General features: G+C 67.3%; 1 protein-coding gene across 1 annotated transcript in view; it reads left to right on the top strand.

The window, feature by feature from the left end:
* Nucleotides 1-23,614, top strand: part of LOC141736869 (SH3 and multiple ankyrin repeat domains protein 1-like) — a gene marked incomplete at both ends in the record, with an annotated part of 32,700 nt that extends 9,086 nt beyond the window's left edge. The window contains 11 exon segments of the mRNA XM_074571497.1: nucleotides 616-732; nucleotides 848-925; nucleotides 1,952-2,018; nucleotides 2,318-2,392; nucleotides 2,395-2,596; nucleotides 5,891-6,057; nucleotides 7,356-7,469; nucleotides 8,403-8,478; nucleotides 19,647-19,729; nucleotides 20,931-21,055; nucleotides 23,447-23,614. Coding sequence (XP_074427598.1) covers nucleotides 616-732; nucleotides 848-925; nucleotides 1,952-2,018; nucleotides 2,318-2,392; nucleotides 2,395-2,596; nucleotides 5,891-6,057; nucleotides 7,356-7,469; nucleotides 8,403-8,478; nucleotides 19,647-19,729; nucleotides 20,931-21,055; nucleotides 23,447-23,614 — 1,272 coding nt within the window.
* Between the last annotated feature and the right edge of the window lie 109 nt (nucleotides 23,615-23,723).

Genomic DNA, 23,723 nt, shown 5'->3' with positions numbered 1-23,723 from the left:
CATGGCCCCGTGTCCCCACAGCCCCGTGTCCCCATGGCCCCGTGTCCCTGGGTCCCCATTGTCCCATGTCCCCCCATCCCCATGGTCCCGTGTCACCGTGCCCCCTTGTCCCCTGTCCCCCATGGACCGAGGTGTCTGCCTGTCCCTGTGTCCCCGTGTCCCCGTGTCCCCTGTCCCCAGGCGTGCCAGCCCGTGTCCCCATGTCCCTGTCCCTGTCCCCATGTCCCCTGTCCCCATGTCCCTGTCCCTGTCGCCATGTCCCCGTCCCTGTCCCCAGGCGTGCCAACCTGTGTCCCCATGTCCATGTCCCCATGTCCCCATGTCCATGTCCCCATGTCCCCAGGCGTGCCAGCCCGTGTCCCCATGTCCCCATGTCCCCATGTCCCCTGTCCCCAGGCGTGCCAGCCTGTGTCCCCATGTCCCTGTTCCTGTCCCCATGTCTGTGTCCCCGTGTCCCCATGTCCCCGTCCCCATGTCCATGTCCCCATGTCCCCGTGTCCCCTGTCCCCAGGCGTGCCAGCCCGTGTCCCCATGTCCCTGTCCCCATGTCCCCGTGTCCCCTGTCCCCAGGTGTGCCAGCCCGTGTCCCCATGTCCCCGTGTCCCCTGTCCCCAGGCGTGCCAGCACGGCCACTCGCAGCACCTGGAGCATTTGCTGTTCTATGGGGCGGAGGCGGCGGCGCAGAACGCGTCCGGGAACACGGCGCTGCACATCTGCGCCCTCTACAACAAGGTGGGGACACGGGGGGGGACACGGGGACACGGGGGGGGGGGGGGACACGGGGGGCCGGGGGGGGCGGGGGCGGGTGCCACGGGGCCAGCGGCGATGTCCCCGCGGGTGTCCCCAGGAGAGCTGCGCCCGCATCCTGCTCTACCGGGGGGCCAACAAGGAGGTGAAGAACAACAGCGGGCAGACGCCATTCCAGGTGGGCTGGGGACAGCGGGGGGACAGGGGGGACATGGGGGGGACATGGGGGGGACAGGGGACATGGGGGGCACAGGGGACATGGGGGCATCAGGGCGGACATGGCGGGGACAGGGGATGTGGGGGGGCAGACGCCATTCCAGGTGGGATGGGGACATCGGGGGGACATGGGGGACATGGGGGGGACATGGCGGGGACAGGGGACATGGGGACATCGGGGGGGACAGTGGACATGGGGGGACAGACGCCATTCCAGGTGGGCCGGGGACATCGGGGGGGACAGGGGACATGGGGGGGACATGGGGGGGACAGGGGACGTGGGGGGGACAGGGGATGTGGGGGGACATGAGGGGGACGGGGGACATGGGGACATCGGGGGGGACAGGGATATGGGGGGGACATGGGGGGGACAGGGGACGTGGGGGGGACAGGGGACGTGGGGGGACATGAGGGGGACGGGGGACATGGGGACATCGGGGGGACAGGGGACATGGGGGGGACATGGGGGGGACATGGGACGTGGGGGAGCAGACGCCATTCCAGGTGGGCCGGGGACATCGGGGGGGACATGGGGGGACATGGGGGGGCAGGTGACATGGGGGGACACGGTGGGGACAGGGCGTATGGGGGGGCAGACGCCATTCCAGGTGGGATGGGGACATCGGGGGGGGTCAGGGGGACACCGGGGGGGACATCGGGGGGGACAGGGGACATGGGGGGGACATGGGGGGGACAGGGGACATCGGGGAGCACGGGAGGGTGCAGGGGACATGGCGGGGGGACATCGGGGGACATGGGGGGGGGACAGGGGGACATCGTGGGGGGGGGGGGGGGACAGGGGCCATGGCGGGGCCATGGGGGGGCCAATGGGGGCCAGACACCCTTCCAAAGCCGGGGGGGGGGGGGGTTGTCCCAGGGCTGGGGGGGGGGACACGGGACACAGCGCACCGTGGGGACCCCTGGAGTGAGTGAGTGAGTGTGTGTCCCCCCCCCCAATGTCCCCCCCCCCCCCCGTGTCCCCCCCCAGGTGGCCGTCATCGCTGGGAACTTCGAGCTGGGGGAGCTCATCAAGAACCACCGGGACTCGGACGTGGGTCAGTTGCGGGGGGGGGGGGACACGGGGGGGGGGGCACGGGGACATGGCGGGGGGGGGGGGGGAGCCATGAGAGCCCCCAGCCCCTGCACCCTCCTTGCTCCCCCCCCGCCCCAAATGCCCCCCCCGATACTGACCCCCCGATACTGACCCCCCCGGATACTGACCCCCCAATGCCCCCCCCATTCTGACTCCCCCCGATACTGACACCCCCCATACTGACCCCCCCCAATGCCCCCCCAATGCCCCCCCCATTCTGACCCCCCCCGATACTGACCCCCCAATGCCCCCCCCCCCCAGTGCCGTTCCAGGAGAGCCCGCAGTTCGCGGGGGGGCGGCGGCGGGAGGGGGCGCGGGGGCTGCCTCTGCCCCCCAGCGCCTGCTGCGGGCCAACAGCGACACGGGGGGGCGGCCCTGCCCGAGTGGGTGTTGCGGGGCCCCCCCGGCGCCCCCCCCGCCCCTCGACCCCCTCGGGCACCCTCCGAAGCGCCAGCAGCCCCGGGGGGGGGCCCGAGCCCGTTCCCCCTCCCGCGGCCGCCACCCCGAGGAGCCCCGACGGCAGCAGCGGGGGCGGCCCAGGTACCGGGGGGGGGCACCGGGGGGGTGATGGGGACCCCGGGGGGGGGGGTACCGGGGGGGGGGGGTGATGGGGACACCGGGGGGGTACCGGGGGGGGGTGATGGGGACACCAAGGGGGGGGGCACCGGGGGGGGGGTGATGGGGACCCCGGGGGGGGGGTACCGGGGGGGGGGGTGATGGGGACACCGGGGGGGTACCGGGGGGGGGGTGATGGGGACACCAAGGGGGGGGCACCGGGGGGGGTGATGGGGACCCCGGGGGGGGGGGTGTCTGGGTGCCTGAGGAGGGCTCTGGGGGGGAAATCTGGGTGATTTTGGGGGGGGGTCGGGGTGCTGGGGACCCTAAAGGGGGGTCCGGGGGGCTCGGGGGGGCTCGGATTGGGGTGATGGGGACACCAAGAAGGGGGGTCTGGGGGGGTCGGGGTGCTGGGGACCCCCAAGGGGGGTCTGGGGGGCTCGGGGGGGGGAATTGGGGTGGCTGAGGACCCCTGGGGGGGTCTGGGGGGGCTCGGGCTGGGGGTCGGGGTGATGGGCACCCGGGGGGGGGGTCTGGGGGGGGTCGGGGTGGGGGTCGGAGTGATGGGCACCCCGGGGGGGGGTCTGGGGGGGTCGGGGTGCTGGGGACCCCAAGGAGGGGGGGTCTGGGGGCGGGGGTCTGGTGAGGGAGACCCCAAGGTGGGGGGGTGTTGGGGGGTGTCGGGGGGGGGGGGTTTGGGTGCTGGGGGGGTTGGGGGGGGGGGGTCCCCTGGGTGATGAGGGTGGGAGGAAGGATGCTGGGGACCCCCGGGGGGGCGGTGCCAGGTGCCCTTGGGTGGGGGGGTCTAGGTCTGTGGGACCCCTGGGTGGGTGCTGGGGGTTTGGGTGGGGGTCTGGGTGTCCTGGGGGGGGGGGGGGGGGGGGTGTCTGGGTCCTTGGGTGGGGGTCTGGGTGCTGGCGACCGTTGGGTGCCGGGGGACGCTGGGTCCGTTGGGTGACAAGGACGAGGACGAGGGATGGTGGGGTCCCCTGGGTGGGGGTCTGGGGGTCTGGGTGGGGGTCTGGGTGTCCTCTGGGGGGTCTGGGTGTCCTGTGTGTGGGGGGTCTGGGTCCTTGGGTGGGGGTCTGGGTGCTGGCAACCGTTGGGTGCCGGGGGACGCTGGGTCCGTTGGGTGACGAGGATGAGGACGCGGGCTGCTGGGGTCCCCTGGGTGGGGGTCTGGGGGTCTGGCTGGGGGTCTGGGTCCCTTGGGTGGGGGTCTGGGACCCCTGCGTGGGGTGCCGGGTCCCTTGGGTGGGGGTCTGGGTGCTGGCGACCGTTGGGTGCCGGGGGATGCTGGGTCGGTTGGGTGATGAGGACGAGGACGAGGGATGGTGGTCCCCTGGGTCGGGGTCTGGGGGTCTGGGTGGGGGTCTGGGTGTCCTGTGGGGGGGGTCTGGGTCCTTTGGGTGGGGGTCTGGGTGCTGGGGACCGTTGGGTGACGAGGGATGCTGGGTCCCAGGGTGGGGGTTTGGGGTCCGTTGGGTGACGAGGACGAGGACGAGGGATGCTGGGATCCCCTGGGTCGGGGTCTGGGGGTCTGGGTGGGGGTCTGGGTCCCTTGGGTGGGGGTCTGGGTGCTGGCGACCGTTGGGTGCCGGGGGACGCTGGGTCCGTTGGGTGACGCGGGGGAGGACGAGGGATGCTGGGATCCCCTGGGTCGGGGTCTGGGGGTCTGGGTGGGGGTCTGGGTGGTCTGGGTCCCTTGGGTGGGGGGTCTGAGACCCCTGCGTGGGGTGCCGGGTCCCTTGGGTGGGGGTCTGGGTGCTGGGGACCGTTGGGTGACGAGGGATGCTGGGTCCCAGGGTGGGGTTTGGGTCCATCATTGGGTGACGCGGGTGAGGACGAGGGATGGTGGGGTCCCCTGGGTGGGGGGTCTGGGGGTCTGGGTGGGGGTCTGGGTGTCCTCTCGGGGGTCTGGGTGTCCTGTGGGGGGGGGGGTCTGGGTCCCTTGGGTGGGGGTCTGGGTGCTGGCGACCGTTGGGTGCCGGGGGGATGCTGGGTCCGTTGGGTGACGCGGGTGAGGACGAGGGATGCTGGGATCCTCTGGGTCGGGGTCTGGGGGTCTGGGTGGGGTCTGGGTGCTGGGGACCGTTGGGTGACGAGGGACGCTGGGTCCCAGGGTGGGGGTTTGGGTCCATTGGGTGACGAGGATGAGGACGAGGGATGGTGGGGTCCCCTGGCTGGGGGTCTGGGGGTCTGGGTGGGGGTCTGGGTCCCTTGGGTGGGGGTCTGGGACCCCCTGTGTGGGGTGCTGGGTCTCTTGGGTGGGGGTCTGGGTGCTGGCGACCGTTGGGTGCCGGGGGGAATGCTGGGTCTGTTGGGTGACGCGGGTGAGGACGAGGGATGCTGGGTCCCCTGGCTGAGGGTCTGGGGGTCTGGGTGGGGGTCTGGGTCCCTTGGGTGGGGGTCTGAGACCCCTGCGTGGGGTGCCGGGTCCCTTGGGTGGGGTTTGGGTCCTTTGGGTGACGAGGACGAGGACGAGGGATGGTGGGGTCCCTGGGTGGGGGGCTGGGGGTCTGGGTGGGGGTCTGGGTGTCCTCTGGGGGGTCTGGGTTTCCTGTGGGGGGGGGGTCTGGGTCCCTTGGGTGGGGTCTGGGTGCTGGGGACCGTTGGGTGCTGGGGGACGCTGGGTCTGTTGGGTGACGAGGATGAGGACGAGGGATGGTGGGGTCCCCTGGCTGGGGGTCTGGGGGTCTGGGTGGGGGTCTGGGTCCCTTGGGTGGGGGTCTGGGACCCCTGCGTGGGGTGCCGGGTCCCTTGGGTGGGGGTCTGGGTGCTGGCGACCGTTGGGGTGCCGGGGGACGCTGGGTCCGTTGGGTGACGAGGATGAGGACGAGGGATGGTGGGATCCCCTGGGTGGGGGTCTGGGGGTCTGGGTGGGAGTCTGGGTCCCTTGGGTGGGGGTCTGAGACCCCTGCGTGGGGTGCCAGGTCCCTTGGGTGGGAGTCTGGGTGCTGGGACCGTTGGGTGACGAGGGACGCTGGGTCCCAGGGTGGGGGTTTGGGTCCATTGGGTGACGAGGATGAGGACGAGGGATGGTGGGGTCCCCTGGGTGGGGGGTCTGGGGGTCTGGGTGGGGGTCTGGGTCCCTTGGGTGGGGGTCTGGGTGCTGGCGGACCGTTGGGTGCCGAGGGCCGCTGGGTCCGTTGGGTGACGCGGGGGAGGACGCGGGCTGCTGGGATCCCCTTGGGTGGGTGGGTGGGTGGCGGGGGGGGGGGTGCCCGGGGTGGGGGGGTTTGCCGGTGCCATTTCCCTTCTCCCCCCGCCCCCCGGCAGCTCCAGCGGCGTGGGCCGGGAGGTGGGTGCGGGGGGCACCCTGGGCACCCGCGGGGTGAAGCGCAAGCTCTACTCGGCCGTGCCCGGCCGCACCTTCCTGGCCGTGAAGCCCTACCAGGCGCAGGGCGAGGGCGAGCTCTCCCTCAGCAAGGGCGAGCGCATCAAGGGTGGGTGCTGGGGGGGGGCACACACACCCCCTGTGGGGCGGGGGGGGGGCGGGGGACACCCCCTTTTGGGGCGGGGAGGAGTTTCGGGGGGGATTCGGGGTGACGGGGACCCCTGGGAAGGGTCCGGGGTGGGGGTGGGGGGCTGGGGAGGGGTTTGGGGGGGTAGAGGGGACATTTTGGGGGGGGGAGGGAATTGGGTGCTGGGGGGGGACAGACACCCCCTTTGGGGCGGGGGGGTGGAGGGGACACCCCCTTCTGTGGCGAGAGGGGGACGGGGAGGAGTTTCGGGGGGGATTCGGGGTGACAGGGACCCCTGGGAAGGGTCCGGGGTGGGGGTGGGGGGGCATCTGGGTGGGGGGGCATCTGGGGGAGTGAATTGGGAGCTGGGGGGGAGACAGACACCCCCTTTTGGGGCGGGGGGAGGCGGTTTGGGGACCCTGGGAGGAGTCTCGGGGGGGGATTCGGGGTGACGGGGACCCCTGGGAAGTGTCCGGGGTGGGGGTAGGGGGGGCATATTGGGGGGGGGAGGGAATTGGGTGCTGGGGGGGGGGACAGACACCCCCTTTGGGGCGGGGGGGGCGGGGGACACCCCCTTTTGGGGCGGGGAGGAGTTTCGGGGGGGATTCGGGGTGACGGGGACCCCTGGGAAGGGTCCGGGGTGGGGGTCTGGGTGCCTGGGGAGGGGTTTGGGGGGGGGTAGGGGGGATATCTGGGGGGGGCAATGGGTGCTGGGGGGGGGGGGGTCGGGGGGGTGAGGACCCCTGGGGGGGGGGGGTCCGGGATGGGGGTCTGGGGGGGAGGGTGGGAGGGAATGGGTGCTGGGGAGGGGGGATTGGGTGCCCCAGAGCCCCGGGTCCCGTTTTTTGGGGTGCTTTGGGTGCCAGGGTTCCCCTTTTGGGGGGTTTTTGGGTGCCCCGGGCGCCTGGGTCCTCTCTTGGGGGTCACTTGGTCCTGCTGGGGGTCCCGCCGTGGGGCACGCCGTGGGGCAGACCCCCAACCCCGTCCCCATCCCCACCCACGGAGCGAGGGGGGCCAGGAGGGGGGTGGGTCGGGGGGGGGGGGGTGGGCCATGGGGTGGCCGTGGGTCGCTGTGGGTCCTGCTATGGGTCGCTGTGGGTCACGCCATGGGTCGTTGTGGGTCACACCATGGGTCACGCCATGGGTCAAACCCCCCCCCATCCCCATCCCTATTCGGGGCACAGGAGGGGTTGGGTCGGGGGGCCGTGGGGTGGCTGTGGGTCGCGCTGTGGGTCGCTGTGGGGCAGGGCCCCCCCCCGATCCCTGCCCCACGGCCGCAGTGCTGAGCGTGGGCGAGGGGGGCTTCTGGGAGGGCCAAGCCCGCGGCCGCGTCGGCTGGTTCCCCTCGGACTGCGTGGAAGAGGTGCCCCCCCGCACCCCCGAGGGCAAGACAGGTACGGGGGGGCGACCCCCAACCTGCCCCACAAGCGGGACCCCCAACCCCGACCCATAAGTGGGACCCACACCCCTGGGGGGAGGTGAAAATGGGACCCAGCCCACGGGGATCCACCAATGGGAGCCACCAATGGGACCCCTAAGTGGGACATCTCCCCCCAACCTGCCCCACAAGTGAGACCCCCCAGCCCCGACCCATAAGTGGGACCCACACCCCTGGGGTGGGGGTGAAAAATGGGACCCAGCCCACTGGGCCCCTCAAGCAGGAGCCACCAATGGGACCCCTAAGTGGGACATCTCCCCCCAACCTGCCCCACACCCGCCCCACAAGTGGGACCCCCCCCCCCCCAACCCCGACCCACAACTGGCACCCTCTGCCCTGGGGGTGTGTGTGGGGCCGTGTGTGTGAAAATGGGGCCCACCCCCCCCAAGTGGGACCCCCATCTTGGACCCCTAAGTGGGTTGTCCGTTCCCCCCCCCACCCAAGCTGGACCCCCAACCTGCCCCACACCCAAGTGTGACCCCCCCCCCCAACCCCGCCCCCCAAGTGGGACCCACAGCCTGGGAGGGGGACGCCAAAAAATTGGACACCCCCCCCCCCAAAATGGGACCCCCCAACCCCCTCCAGAGCCCCCCAAACCCCCTGGACCCCCAAGTCCCACCCCCCGGGCCCCCAGCCCCCCCGGGACCCCCCCCCAGGGCTCCCCTGGACCCCCAAGTCCCCCCCCCGCCCCCCCCAGCCCCCTGGACCCCTGGGAGCCCCATGGCCTCTGACACACCCCCCCCGCTCACCCCCCCGCAACCCCCAGCCCCCCGATCCCCAGCTCCCCCCCCCCCTCCCCCGGACTCCCAGCCCCCCAGTGACCCCCAGCCCCCCCCCCCCCCCCCCCCCGGGACCCCATGGCCCCATGGCCCCCCCGGACCCCCCCCAGAGAGCCGCAGTGACAAGGCCAAGCGTCTCTTCCGCCATTACACCGTCGGCTCCTACGACAGCTTCGACGCCCCCAGGTGAGACCCCCCCCCAACCCCCCCACCCCATCCCCCCCCCCGGACTCCCCCCCCCGAGCACCCCAAAAAACCCCCCCCCAAACACCCCCCGAATCCCCAAACCCCCCCCCCGAACACCCCAAAAACCCACCCCAAGACCCTCAACTACCCCCCCACACACCCCGCCAAAACCCCCCCCGTCCCCCCCCCCCCACTGCCCCCCCAGAGCACCCCAAAAGCCCCCCCGGACCCCCCCCGCACCCCAAGATGCCCCCCCGGGACCCCCAACCCCTCCCCAGATCCCCCCCAACCCCCTCACCCCAAATACCCCCCCCCGAGCACCCCAAAACCCCGCCGGGACCCCCCCAACCCCCCCCCGAATCCTAAATCCCCCCCCGAGACCCCCCCCCGAGCACCCCAAAACCCCCCCAAGACCCTCAACCACCCTCCCCACACCCGCCAAACCCCCCCAGGACCCCCCCCGACACCCCCCCCCTCCCGAGCACCCCAAAACCCCTCCGGACCCCCCACCCCCCCCCCCCGCACCTCAAGACCCCCCCGGGGACCCCCCAAACCCTCCCCAGACCCCCCCCATGAGCACCCCAAAAACCACTGCAGGCCCCCCCCCAAAATCTCAGGCCCCCCCCCAGACCCAAATTCCCCCAATTCCCCCCTAAATTCTGCCAGAATCCCCCCAAAATCCCCCCCCAAAGACAAATCCCAGGAGCCACATCCCCCCAAATCCCCCAAATTCTTCCCAAACCCCCCCCAAATCCCCCCAAATCCCCCAAATTCCCCCAAATCCCCCCAAATTCTTCCCAACCCCCCCCAAATCCCCCCAAATCCCCCCAAATTCTTCCCAAACCCCCCCAAATCCCCCAAATCCCCCCAAATTCTTCCCAAATCCCCCCCGCAAAACCCCAATCCCCCCAAATCCTCCTAAAATGGCCCAGATTCCCCCAATTTCCCCCAAATTTCCCTCAAATGTCCCCCAAATCCCCCCCAAACACCCAAATCCCCCCCAAAACCCCAAATTCTTCCCAAATGTCCCCCCAAACCCAAATCCCCTCAAATTCTCCCAAATTCCACCCAAATTCCCCCAAATCCCCCCAAATTCTCTCCCAGTTCCACCCAAATCCCCCCAAATTCCACCCAAATCTCCCCCCAAAACCCAAATCCCCCCAAGTTCTTCCCCAAATACCCCCCTAATTCCCCCAAATTCTCCCCAAATGCCCTAAATTCCACCCCAAATCCCCCCAAATCTCCCTTGAAAAACCCCCAAATCCTGCCCAAATCTCCCCCAAAACCCAAATCCCCCCGAATTTCACTCAAATCCCCCCAAATTCCCCCCAAATTTCTCCCAAATCTCCCCTAAAACCCAAATCCCCCCAAATTCTCCCCCATTTTCCACCCAACCCCTCCCAAATCCTCCCAAAATGCCCCAAATCCCCCCAAAACGCCAAATTCCCCCCAAATCTTCCCCCAACCCCCAAATTCCCCCCAAATTCCCCCAATTCCCCCCAAATTCTCTTCAAATTCCCCCCAAAACCCCAAATTCCCCCCAACCCCCAAATTTCTCCCAAATCCCCCCAAATTTTCCCCAAATTCCCCCCAATCACCCCCAAAACACCCAAATCCCCTCCCAAACCCAAATTGCCCCAAATTCCCCCCAAATCCCCCCCAAACCCAAATTCTTTCCAAATCCCCCCGAACCCCAAATCCCCCCAGATTGCCCCCAAATTCCTCCCAAATCCCCCCAAATTCCTCCAAATCCCCCCAAATCGCCCCCAAATCTCCCCAAATCCCCCCAAATCCCTCCAAATTCCCCCAAATTCCCCCAAATTCCCCCAAATTGCCCCCAAATCCCTCCAAATTCCCCCCAAATTCCCCAAATTCCCCCAAATTGCCCCCAATCCCACCAAATTCCCCCCAAATTCCTCCAAAACCCCCCAAATTGCCCCCAAATTCCTCCAAATCCCCCCAAATTCCCCTAAATTCCTCCAAATCCCCCCAAATTCCCCCAATCCCCCCAAATTCCCCCAAACTGCCCCCAAATCGCCCCCAAATCCCCCCAAATCGCCCCAAATCCCCCCAATTTCCTCCAAATCCCCCCAAATTCCCCCAAACTGCCCCCAAATCCCCCCAAATCCCCCCCAAATCGCCCCCAAATCCCCCCAAATTCCCCCAAATTGCCCCTAAATCGTCCCCAAATCCCCCCAAATTCCTCCAAATTCCCCCAAGTTGCCCCCAAATCGCCCCCAAATCGCCCCCAAATCCCCCCAAATTCCCCTAAATTGCCCCCAAATCCCCCCAAATTCCCCCAATCCCCCCAAATTCCCCCAAACTGCCCCCCAAATCGCCCCCAAATCCCCCCAAATCACCCCAAATCCCCCCAATTTCCTCCAAATCCCCCAAATTCCCCCAAACTGCCCCCAAATCGCCCCCAAATCCCCCCAAATTCCTCCAAATCCCCCCCAAATCGCCCCCAAATCCCCCCAAATTCCCCCAAATTGCCCCCAAATCCCCCCAAATTCCCCCAAATTCCTCCAAATCCCCCCCGACCCCTAAACCCCCCCCAACCCTCCCCCAAATCCCCCCCTCCCCCCCCCGCCCCTCCCCCCTCCCGGACGCCTGGGGCCCCCCCCGGGGGTGGGGGAGGGGCCCCCCCCAGGACCTGGCCCGGTTCAGCCCGTCCTTGTGTGTGTCCCCCCGCCCCGTGTCCCCCCCCCTCCCCCCCCCACGTGTCCCCTCCCCCCTCCCCGACCCACATCGCGGCTTCGGGGCGCGGCGGCGGCTTCGGGGGGGGGCCGGGGGCCCCCATGGGTGCTGCTGCGGGACCCCCCGCCATGGGGCCGGAGGAGGTGGGGTGAGTCGGGCCGTGGGGCGGTTGTGGGGCTGGGGGGGGGGTGTCTGTGGGGCTGGAGAGTTCTATGGGGTGGTTGGTTGTGGGGCAGTTGCGGGGCTGGGAAGTTCTGTGGGGCAGTTATGGGGCTGAAGCATCTGTGGGGCAATTGCTTGCGGGGCACCTGTGGGGCAGTTATGGGGCTGGAGAGTTCTATGGGGCAGTTGGTTGTGGGCCTGTGGCGTTCTGTGGGGCAGTTGTGGGGCTGGGGAGTCTATGTGGCAGCTGCTTATGGGGCAGTTTTGAGGTTGGGGGGGGGTTCTGTGGGACAGTTATGAGGCTGGGGAGTCTATGGGGCAGTCGCTTCTGGGGCAGTTGTGGGGCTGGGGGAGTGTCTGTAGGGCAGTTGTGGGGCTGTAGAGTCTATGGGGCAGTTGCTTGTGGGGCAGTTGTGGGGCTGGGGCGTTCTGTGGGACAGCTGCTTGTGGGGCAGTTGTGGGGCTGGAGGACCTATGGGGCAGTTAGTTGTGGGGATGATGTGGGAGACTCAAGGGATCTATAGGGCAGTTGCTTATGGGGCAGCTGTGGGGCTGGGGTGCTATGGGGCAGTTGGTTGTGGGGCAGCCGTGGGGCTGGGAGGGGGGGGGCAATTATCCGGCTTCGGGGAGTTATAGGGCAATGGGGCTATGAGGCAGCCAGGCTGGGGGTGTCTACGGGGCAGTTAGTTGTGGGGCTGGGGGGAATAAGGGGACTTAGGGGGCAGTCGGGCTGCTATGAGGCAGCCGGCCGTGGGGCAGGTGGGTGTCTAGGGGGCAGTTGGGGTCTATGGGGCAGCTGGGGGGGATAATGGGGGGCTCAGACCCTGGCGTGAGCTGCCGCCATACTGGTGCCGTACTGGTGCCGTACTGGAGCTGTCCAGGGTTCCGGAGCTGTCCAGGGTCCTGAAGCTGTCTCCAGGCTCCTGGGACTGTACAGGTGCCGTACTGGGTGTGTACTGGTGCCGTACTGGGTGCTGGAGCTGTACTGGAGCTGTACTGGTGTCATACTGGTGCTGTACTGGTGCTGTACTGCTGTCATACTGGTGCTGTACTGGAGCTGTCCAGGGTGCTGGTGCCGTACTGGTGGTGTAGCAGGAGGCTGGAGCTGTACTGGAGCTGTCCAGGGTGCTGGCGCTGTACTGGAGCTGTACTGGTGTCATACTGGTGCTGTACTGGAGCTGTACTGGGTGCTGGTACTGTACTGGTGCTCTGCTAGTGCTGTACTGGGTGCTGGAGCTGTACTGGTGCTGTACTGGTGCTGTACTGCTGTCATACTGGTGCTTTACCGGAGCTGTCCAGGGTTCTGGAGCTGTCCAGGGTGCTGGTGCTGTACTGGAGCTGTTCTGGTGTCATACTGGTGCTGTACTGGAGCTGTACTGGGTGCTGGTACTGTACTGGTGCTCTGCTGGAGTTGTACTGGTGCTCTACTGGTGCTGTACTGGGTGCTGGAGCTGTACCAGTGCCATACTGGAGCTGTACTGGTGGTCTGCTGGAGCTGTACTGGAGCTGTACTGGTGCTCTACTGGTGCTGTACTGGGTGCTGGAGCTGTACTGGAGCTGTACTGGTGTCATACCAGTGCCGTATTGGGTGCTGGAGCTGTACTGGTGTTGTATTGGAGCTGTACTGATGTCATACTGGTGCCGTATTGGGGCTTTCCAGGGTTCTGGTGCTGTACTGGTGCCGTACCAGTGCCGTACCGGTGCCGTACTGGAGCTGTACTGGTGCTCTGCTAGTGCCGTTCTGGGTGCTGGAGCTGTACTGGTGTCATACTGGTGCCGTACTGGTGCTGTACTGGGTACTGGAGCTGTACTGGTGTCATACCGGTGCCGTTCTGGGTGCTGGAGCTGTACTGGTGTCATACCAGTGCCGTACTGGGTGCTGGAGCTGTACTGGTGTTGTATTGGAGCTGTACTGATGTCACACTGGTGCCGTATTGGGGCTTTCCAGGGTTCTGGTGCTGTACTGGTGCCGTACTGGTGCTGTACTGGTGCCGTACTGGTGCTGTTCTGGAGGTTGGAGCTGTCCTGGAGCTGTCCAGGGCGTTGGAGCCGTACTGGTAGCGTGCTGGAGCTGTATTGGAGCTGTACTGGAGCTGTACTGGAGCTGTACTGGAGCTGTATTGGAGCTGTACTGGAGCTGTACTGGAGCTGTAACGGGTGCTGGTGCCATAATGATGCCGTAATAGTGCCATACTGGCACTGTACTGGGTGCTGGTGCTGTGCTGGTGCCGTACTGGTGCTGAGCTGGGTGCAGGAGCTGTACTGGTGCCGTGCTGGTGCTGTACTGGTGCCGTGCTGGTGCTGAGCTGGGTGCAGGAGCTGTACTGGTGCCGTAGTGGAGCTGTACTGGTGACATACTGGATCTTTACTAGGTGCTGAAGCTGTACTGGCACTGTACTGGTGCCATACTGGTGCTCTCCTGGTGCTGTACTGGGGGCTGGAGCTGTCCTGGTGCTCCACTGGATCTGTAGTGGGTGCTGGTGCCATACTGGTGCCGTACTGGTGCTGTACTGGGTGTAGGAGCTGTATTGGTGCCATACTGGTGCTGTACTGGACCTCTGCTGGTGCCGTACTGGTGCCATACTGGTGCCGTACTGGTGCTGGAGCTGTGCAGGAGCTGTACTGGTGCCATAGGAGTGCTGGGCTCATGCCATACTGGTTCTACACTGGGGCTGTACTGGATGCTATAGAGCTGCTGTGCTGGTGCCAGTGTCATAGTGGAGCTGTACTGGTGCTGTACTGGTGCCATACTGGATACTGGAGCTGTACTGGAGCTGTACTGGTGTTGTACTGGGTGCTACAGTAGAGCTGTACTGGAGCTGTACTGGGTGCTAGAGCTGTACTGGTGCCATACTGGATACTGGAGCTGTACTGGTGTTGTACTGGGTGCTGCAGTAGAGCTGTACCGGAGCTGTCCAGGGTGCTGGAGCTGTACTGGTGCCATACTGGAGCTGTCCAGGGTGCTGTACTGGGTGCTGGAGCTGTACTGGTGCCGTACTGGATACTGGAGCTCTACTGGTGTTGTACTGGGTGCTACAGTAGAGCTGTACTGGAGCTGTACTGGGTGCTGGAGCTGTACTGGTGCTGCACTGGTGCCATACTGGATACTGGAGCTGTACTGGTGCTGCACTGGTGCCATACTGGATACTGGAGCTGTACTGGTGTTGTACTGGGTGCTGCAGTAGAGCTGTACTGGAGCTGTCCAGGGTGCTGGAGCTGTACTGGTGCCATACTGGAGCTGTCCAGGGTGCTGTACTGGGTGCTGGAGCTGTACTGGTGCCATACTGGATACTGAAGCTGTACTGGTGTTGTACTGGGTGCTACAGTAGAGCTGTACCGGAGCTGTCCAGGGTGCTGGAGCTGTACTGGTGCCATACTGGGTCTATACTGGGTACTGGTCCCTGCCGGTGCTGTACTGGTCTATACTAGTCTATACTGGTCCTTATTGTAGTTTTATTGGTCCGTACTGGTCCGTACTGGTCTGTACCAGTGTTGCACTGGCCTATACTTGTCCATACTGGTCCATATTGGTCCCTGCCGGTGCTGTATTGGTCTATACTAGTCCCTACTGGTCCGTACTGGAGCTGTACAGGCCTATACTGGCCCATACTGTCCGTATCGGTGTTGTACTGGGTTCTGTCGGTACCTACTGGAGCTGTACTAGTCTATCCTGGTCTCTACTGGTGCTGTACTGGTCTCTACTGGTCCGTACCGGTCCCGTACTGGTCTATACTGATCTATGCTGGTCCCGTACTGTCCGTACCGGACCTGGACTGGCCTATACTGGCCTACGCTTGTCCATACTGGTCAGTAGCAGTGCTGTACTGGCCTATACTGGTCCGTGCTGGCCTGCACCGGTGCTATACTGGTCTATGGTGGTCTGTATGGGAGCTGTACAGGTCTGTACTGGTCTTTACTGGTGCTATACTGGTCTATACTGGTCCTGTACTAGTCCGTATTGGAGCTGTACTGATCCATACTGGTGCTGTACTGGCCTGTAATGGTCTATATTGGTCCGTACCAGTGCCGTACTGATCCATACTGGTCCCTACTGGTCCGAACTGGCCCCTTCCCGCCGCCATCCCCTCCTCACCCAGTGACGTCACTGTCCTCTTGATGACGTCGCCCCGCCCCTCCCCCCTGCCCCCAACCGTGGTGTACTGGTCTGTACTGGTCCTGTACTGTCCGTACCAGTGCTGTACTGTCCCACACTGGCCTATACTTGTCTGTACTGGAGCTGTACTGGTTATAGTGGCCCATACTGGTCTGTGCCTTTGCTGTACTAGTCTGTACTGGCCCATACTGGTCCATACTGGTCTATACTGGTCTGTATGGGTCTGTACCAGAGCTGTACTGGTCTGTACTGGTCTATACTGTCTGTAGTGGTCCATACCAGTGCCGTACTGGCCTATACTGGTCCCTACTGCTCCATACTGGAGTTGTGCTGGTCTATACTGGTCTATACTGGAGCTGTACTGGTCTCTACTGCTTTCTGCTGGTCTATAGTGGTCTGTACAAGTGCTGTACTGGTCTATAGTAGTCCATACTGGTCCGGACTGGAGCTGTACTGGTCTGTACTGGTCTATACTGGTCTATAGTGGTCTGTACTGGTGCCGTACTGGTCTGTACTGGTCTATACTTGTCCATACTGGTCCCTACTGATCTACACTGGTCCATATCAGTGCCGTACTGGTGCTGTACTGGTCCCTACTGGTCCCTGTTTGTCTATACTGGTCTGTACCAATGTAGTACTGGTCTATACTGGTCCATGATGGTCTACGTTGGTCCGTATCGGTGCTGTACCAGTCTGTACCGGTCCGTACTGGTCTATACTGGTCTGTACTGGTGCTGTACTCGTCTGTACTGGAGCTGTACTGGTCTATACCGGTCCGTACTGGTCTATGCTGGTCCGTATTGGTGCCGTACCGGTCCATACTGGTCCGTACTGGTCCGTACTGGCCCGTTCCGGCCTATACTGGCCCCTTCCCGCCGCCGTCCCCTCCTCGCCCCGTGACGTCACCCCGCTGCCGATGACGCCCCGCCGCCCCGCCCCTCCCCCCACCCCCTCCCCCCACCCCCAACCCCCCCCCCCCCCAACACACACCCGGTTCCCCTCCCCCCCCCTCCCCCCCCCCCCATCCCCGTGCGCGCGGGCGGGGGGTGTCGCCGCGGGGGTGTCGCCGCGTCGCGCGCCCAGAGCGGGGGGAGGGGCGGCCCCGCCATGGCCCCCCCCCCCCCCTCCCCCCCCCCCTTCGGCCCCCCCTTCCCCAACCCCCCCCTTTGGCCCCGCGGGGGGCGACCCCCCCACACCCCTCCCCCCCGCGCCGCCGCCCCTCCCCCCCTCTCGGCCAGTTGGCCCCTGCTGGGCCCCCCCCGCCGCAGCGTCTGGTACATCTACAGGTAGGGGGGGAGGGGGGGCGGGGGAGGGGCGGGGGGGGGGGGGGATGTTGTTTGGGGAGGGGTGGGGGGGACACACACAACCCCGGCAGCGCCCCACCCCCACCCCCGGATCGGGACCGGGATCCTTCCCCCCACCCCCCCCCCCCCCATCCCCCCATCGCCTTGTGTCGTGTCCCCCCCTCCTTGTCCCCCCCCCCGACTTGTCCCCATCCCCCTCCCCATCCCCCCCCCCGTCCCCCTTGTCCCCATCCCCCTCCTTGTCCCCAACCCCCCTCTTGTCCCCATCCCCCCCTTGTGCGCCCCCACCACCCCCTTGTCCCCCCCGCCTTGTCCCCAACCCCCCCCATCCCCCACCCCCCGATCCCCGTCCCCCCCCCACCTTGTCCCCCCCCGTGCCCAGCCCCCATTCTCTCCCCCCCTTATCCACCTCGTCACCCCCCCCGTCCCCGTGTCCCCTCCCCCCCTTGTCCCCAACCCCCCCTTTTCCCCCTCCCCCCACTCCCCTTGTTCCCATCCTTGTCCCCAAACCCCCCCCCCCCCCATGTCCCCATCCCGTCCCCTCCCCCCACGCGTGTCCCCGGCCCCGCAGTCCCCTCCATCCCCCCCCCCAAAAAGGGCCGCTGCCACCCCCCCCCTCCCCGTATCCCCTTCTGTCCCCCCCGTGGCCCCCCATGTCCCCCCCCACTGGCCCTGTCTGCCATCGTCCCTGGGGGGGCACGTGGGGGGGGGTGACATGGCTGGGACATGGGGGACACACATGGGGACATGGGGGACATGGGGGGGACATAGGGGACATGGGGGACATGCAGGGACACACATGGGGACATGGGGGGACATGGGGGGGACACATGGGGACATGGGGGGACATGCATGGGGACATGCATGGGGACATGGGGGACATGGGGGACATGGGGAGACATGCATGGGGACATGGGGGACATGGGGGGGACACATGGGGACATGGGGGGACACGCACGGGGACATGCAAGGGGACATGGGGGGACACAGGGGGGACATGCATGGGGACATGGGGGACATGGGGGACATGGGGAGACATGCATGGGGACATGGGGGACATGGGGGGGACACATGGGGACATGGGGGGACACGCATGGGGACATGCAAGGGGACATGGGGGGACACAGGGGGGACATGCATGGGGACATGGGGGACATGGGGGGACATGCCTGGGGACACGGGGGACACAGGTGGGACACGCTTGTGGACATGGGGAGGGACACAGGGGGACATGCATGGGGACAGGGAGACACACATGGGGACACAGGGGGACACGCCTGGGGACATGGGGGAGAGGGGGACGGGGGGGACACAGGGGGGACACGCCTGGGGACGTGCGTGGGGACGTGGGAAGGGCCATGGGGGGCCATGGGAGGGAACAGGGGGACATGCCTGGGGACATGGCGGGGACGTGCACGGGGACACATGTGGGGACGTGGCGGGGGACATGTGTGGGGACGTGCGTGGAGACACAGGGGGGACACGCATGGGGACACGGGGGGGACACGCACGGGGACATGAGGAGCACATGGGGATGACACGGGGGGACGTGCATGGGGACACGTGTGGGGACATGGGGGGGACTTGCCTGGGGACACGCCTGGGGACACGGGTAGGGCCAGGGGGGGACACGCATGGGGACACATGTGGGGACGTGTGTAGGGACACAGTTGGGGACACGGGGGACACACGCATGTGCATGGGGACACGGTTTGGGACATGCATGGGGACACGGTTTGGGACATGCATGGGGACACGCGTGGGGACACGGGGACACATGTGGGGACATGGGGCCATGCGTGGGGACACGGGGACGTGTGTGGGGACACATGTGGGGCCATGCGTGGGGACACGGGGACGTGTGGGGGGACACGTGGGCGTGCAGGAGGACACGCTGGGGACGCGCCCGGGGACACGGGACACGCCCGAGGACACGCGCGGGGACATGTGCCCGCACACGGGGACGCCCCCTCCTGTCCCCATGTCCCCCCTCCCCATATCCCATGTCCCCCGTGTCCCTTGTCCCCGTGTCCCCCACATCCACTGTTCCCACGTCCCCCGTGTCCCCCTGTCTCTGTGTCCTCCGTCCCCATGTCCCCCTGACCCCGATGTCCCCCTGTCCCCCACGTCCCCTCCTCCCCATGTCCCCAATGTGTCCCTCATGTCCCCCCCCCGTGTCCCCTGGGTCCCTTTGTCCCCCACGTCCTTCCATGTCCCCCCCATGTCCCCCACATCCCCTCATCTCCGTGTCCCCGTGTCTCACGTGACCCCCACGTCCCCCCATGTCCCCTGGGTCCCCCATCCCCATGTCCCTCTGTCCCCAATGTCCCATGTCCCCCATGTCCTTCCATATCCCCCCCTGTCCCCCCCGTCCCCATGTCCCTCTGACCCCAACGTCCCCATGTCCCCGTGTCCCCCCCATCCCCTCATCTCTGTCCCCATATCCCATGTCCCATGTGTCCCCCGTGTCCCCCGTGTCCCCCCGTGTCCCCGTGTCCCCCATCCCCGTGTCCCTCTGTCCCCAATGTCCCACGTCCCCCATGTCCTTCCATATCCCCCCATGTCCCCCCCCATCCCCATGTCCCTCTGAACCCAATGTCCCCGTGTCCCCCACATCCCCTCATCTCTGTCCCCATATCCCGTGTCCCATGTGTCCCCCCATGTCCCCCGTGTCCCCCGTCCCCATGTCCCTCTGTCCCCAATGTCCCACGTCCCCCATGTCCTTCCATATCCCCCCATGTCCCCCGTGTCCCCCCCTGCCCCCACGTCTCTGTGTCCCCTGTCCCTGTGTCCCTCTGACCCTAATGTCCCATGTCCCCCCTTGTCCCCCGTGTCCCCCCATGTCCCCCCGTGTCCCCCCGTGTCCCCCCGTGTCCCCGTGTCCCCGACAGTGATTACATCATCAAGGAGAAGACGGTTTTGCTGCAGAAAAAGGACAACGAGGGGTTCGGCTTCGTCCTGCGCGGGGCAAAGGGTGAGCGGGGGGGGGGGGGGCGCGGGGGGGGGGTCTGGAGGGTCCCCAGGGGGTCCCTGGGGGGTCCCCTGAGGGGGGCTGGGGGGGGCCTGGGGGGGGCTTGGGTGGGTTGAGAGGCTCCTGGGGGGGGGTCCGGGGGTCCCTGGGGTCCCCTGAGGGTCTGGGGGGGCTTGGGGTGGCTGTTGGGGGGGGGTCGAGAGGCTCCTAGGGGGGCTCTTGGGGGTGGGTCTGGGGATCCCTGGGGTCCCCTGAGGGTCTGGGGGGGCTTGGGGGGGTCGAGAGGCTCCTAGGGGGGATCTTGGGGGGGGGTCTGGGGGTCCCTGGGGTTCCCTGGGGGGGTGTGGGGGGGCCCTGAGGGTGTCTGGGGGGGCTTGGGGGGGGTCGAGAGGGTCCTAGGGTGGCTGTGGGGGGGGTCTGGGGGTCCCTGAGGTCCCCTGAGGGGGTCTGGGGGGTCTTGGGGGAGTCGAGAGGGTCCTAGGGGGGATCTTGGGGGGGGGGTCGGGGGTCCCTGGGGTCCCCTGGGGGCATGTGGGGGGGCTTGGGGGGGTCGAGAGGGTCCTAGAAGGGCTCTTGGGGGGGGTCTGGGGGTCCCTGGGGTCCCCTGGGGGGGTGTGGGTGGGCCCTGAGGGTGTCTGGGGGGGCTTGGGGGGGGTCGAAAGGGTCCTAGGGGGGCTCTGGGAGGGGGTCTGGGGGGGCTTGGGGGGGGTCTGGGTGGGGGGGGCCGTGAAGGGATCCGAGGGGGGGTCTGGAGGGTCCCTGGGGTCCCCTGAGGGGGGGTCTGGGGGGGCTCAGGGGGGGTCTGAAGGATCCCGGGGAGGGATCTGGGGGGGGGAGGGGGGGTGTCCTGAGTGCATCGGGGGGGGGGGGTCTGGGGGGGGTGTGTGTCTAGGGGAGCTTGGTCGGGGGGGGGGGAGGCTCTGGAGAGTGCCAGGGGGTCTGGGGGCCTTGGGGGGGGGGGGCGGACGGGGGGGTGTCTCTGGCGGGGGGGGGGGGGGTGTCCCGAGTGCTGCCCCCCCCACCCCACCCCCCCAGCCCCACAGCGCAGACCCCCATCGAGGCGTTGTTCCCCCCCCCCCCCCCATTCCCGACCCTGCAGCACCGAGGTGGGGGGCGGGCGGGGGGGAGGGGGGTTGGGGGTTTGGGGGGGGGGTGCTGGGTGCTGACCCCCCCTCGCCCCCCCCCCCCCCCCTCCGCCCCACAGCGCAGACCCCCATCGAGGAGTTCACCCCCACCCCGGCCTTCCCGGCCCTGCAGTACCTGGAGTCGGTGGACGAGGGGGGGGTCGCCTGGCGGGCGGGGCTGCGCATGGGCGACTTCCTCATCGAGGTCAGCACCCACGGGGGGGGGGGGGCACCCACGGATGTTGGGGGGGGGGGGGGGGGAAGCCCTCACCCCCCACCCCATCCCCATCCACCCATGGGCGGGGCAAAACCCCCCCAGGGGCACCCACAGACGTGGGGGGGGGGGGGCAGAAGCCACCCACGGGGCGGGGGGGGGGGGCGGGCGAGAGGGTCCTAGTTGGGCTCTGGGGGGGGGGGTCTGGGGGTCCCTGGGGTCCCCTGGGGGTTCTGGGGGGGGCTTGGGGGGATCGAGAGGGTCCTAGGGGGGATCTTGTGGAGGGGTCTGGGGGCCCCTGGGGGCGTGTGTGGGGGCACTGAGGGTGTCTGGGGGGGCTTGGGGGGGTCGAGAGGGTCCTAGGGGGGCTCTTGGGGGGGGGTCGGGGGTCCCTGGGGTCCCCTGAGGGGGTCTGGGGGGGGCTTGGGGGGATCGAGAGGGTCCTAGGGGGGCTGTTGGGGGGGTCTGGGGGTCCCTGGGGTCCCCTGAGGGTGTCTGTGGGGGCTTGGGGGGGTCGAGGGGGTCCCCTGGGGGCTGTTGGGGGGGGGTCGGGGGTCCCTGGGGTCCCCTGGGGCGTGTGGGGGTCCCCTGAGGGTGTCTGGTGGGGGCTTGGGGGGGTCGAGAGGGTCCTAGTTGGCTCTCTGGGGGGGTTCTGGGGGTCCCTGAGGTCCCCTGAGGGGGTCTGGGGGACTTGGGAGGGGTCGAGGGGGTCCTAGGGGGGCTCTTGGGGGGGGTCTGGGGGTCCCTGGGGTCCCCTGGGGGGGTCTGGGGGGCTTGAGGGGGTCGAGGGGGTCCTAGGGGGGCTCTTGGGGGGGGGGTCGGGGGTCCCCAGGGGCACCCACAGACATGGGGGGGGCAGAATCCACCCACGGGGGGGGTTGGGGGGCAGGACCCACCCCTCGGCACCCAACCCACCCCCCGGGGGGGCAGCCCCCACCCCATCCCCCCCACCCCCACCCATGGGGGAAGGGGGAGGGGGCAGCACCCACCCAGGGGCTCCCACGGGGAAGGGGGGGCCAGCGTGTGCTTGGCGTGTTCTTGGCATGTGCTTGGCATGTTGCTGTGTGCCGGCGCATCGGTGCCTGCCTCGGCGTGTCCTTGGCATGTCCTTGGCGTGTCCTTGGCATGTCCTTGGCGTGTCCTTGGCGTGTCAATGTCTGCCTCGGCGTGTCCTTGGCATGTGCTGGTGTGTCAGGATGTGTCCTTGGCGTGTCCTTGGCGTGTCAGTGCTTGCCTTGGCGTGTCCTTGGCGTGTCAATGTCTGCCTTGGCGTGTCCTTGGCATGAGCTGGTGTGTCAGGACGTGTCCTCGGCGTGTCCTTGGCATGTCAATGTCTGCCTTGGCGTGTCCTTGGTGTGTCAATGCCTGCCTCAGCGTGTCCTTGGCATGTGCTGGTGTGTCAGGATGTGTCCTTGGCGTGTCCTTGGCATGTCAATGCCTGCCTTGGCGTGTCCTTGGCATGAGCTGGTGTGTCAGGACATGTCCTCGGCGTGTCCTTGGCGTGTCAATGCCTGCCTTGGCATGTCCTTGGCATGTGCTGGTGTGTCAGGACATGTCCTTGGCGTGTCCTTGGCGTGTCAATGCCTGCCTTGGCATGTCCTTGGCTGCCCTGGTGTGTCCTTGGCGTGTCAGGGCGTGCACTGGCGCGTCCTTGCTGTGTGCTTAGCGTGTGAGGGTGTGCGCCAGTGTGTCCTTGGCATGTGCTTGATGTGCTCTGGCATGTCAGGGCGTGGGCTGGCATGTGCTGGTGTGTCCTTGACGTGTCCTTGGCATGTCAGGGACTGCGCTGGTGTGTCAGTGTCTGCCTTGCCGTGTCCTGGCGTGTCGGGGTGTGCACTGGCGTGTCCTTGGCATGTCCTTGGCATGTCAGGGAGTGTGCTGGCGTGTCCTTGGCGTGTCAGGGCGTGTCCTTGGCTGCCTTGGCGTGTCCTTGCTGTGTGCTTGGCATGTCAGGGAGTGTGCTGGCGTGTCCTTGGTGTGTTGGGGTGTGTGCTGGCGTGTCCTTGGCGTGTCAGGGCGTGTGCTGGCATGTCCTTGGCGTGTCAGGGAGTGTGCTGGCATGTCCTTGGCGTGTCAGGGCATCTTCTGGCGTGTCCTGGCGTGTCAGGGAGTGTGCTGGCGTGTCCTCGGTGTGTCAGGGCGTGTCCTTGGCATGTGCTTGGCGTGTCAGGGCATCTTCTGGCATGTCCTGGCGTGTCAGGGAGTGTGCTGGCATGTCCTTGGCGTGTCAGGGCGTGTCCTTGGCATGTCCTTGGCGTGTCAGGGCATCTTCTGGCGTGTCCTGGCGTGTCAGGGAGTGCGCTGGCGTGTCCTCGGCGTGTCAGGGCGTGTCCTTGGCACGTGCGTGGCGTGTCAGGGCGTGTCCTTGGCGTGTGGGCGCAGGTGAACGGGCAGAACGTGGTGAAGGTGGGGCACCGGCAGGTGGTCAACATGATCCGCCAGGGGGGGAACAGCCTCGTGGTCAAGGTCGTCATGGTCACGCGGCACCCGGAGGCCCCCGAGGGACCCCGGCGCAGGGGTGACCGCGGAGGGGGGGGCCTGGGGTCGTGGGTGGGGGGTCCCAGATACATGGGTCCATGGGTGGGGGGTCCCAGGTCCATGGGTCTATGGGTGGGGGGTCCCAGGGACATGGGTCCATGGGTAGGGGGTCCCAGGGACA

Source organism: Larus michahellis, unplaced genomic scaffold (genome assembly GCF_964199755.1).
Source record: "Larus michahellis unplaced genomic scaffold, bLarMic1.1 SCAFFOLD_487, whole genome shotgun sequence".
Lineage (NCBI taxonomy): Eukaryota > Metazoa > Chordata > Aves > Charadriiformes > Laridae > Larus > Larus michahellis.
This window is presented reverse-complemented; position numbering and strand designations above follow the sequence as displayed.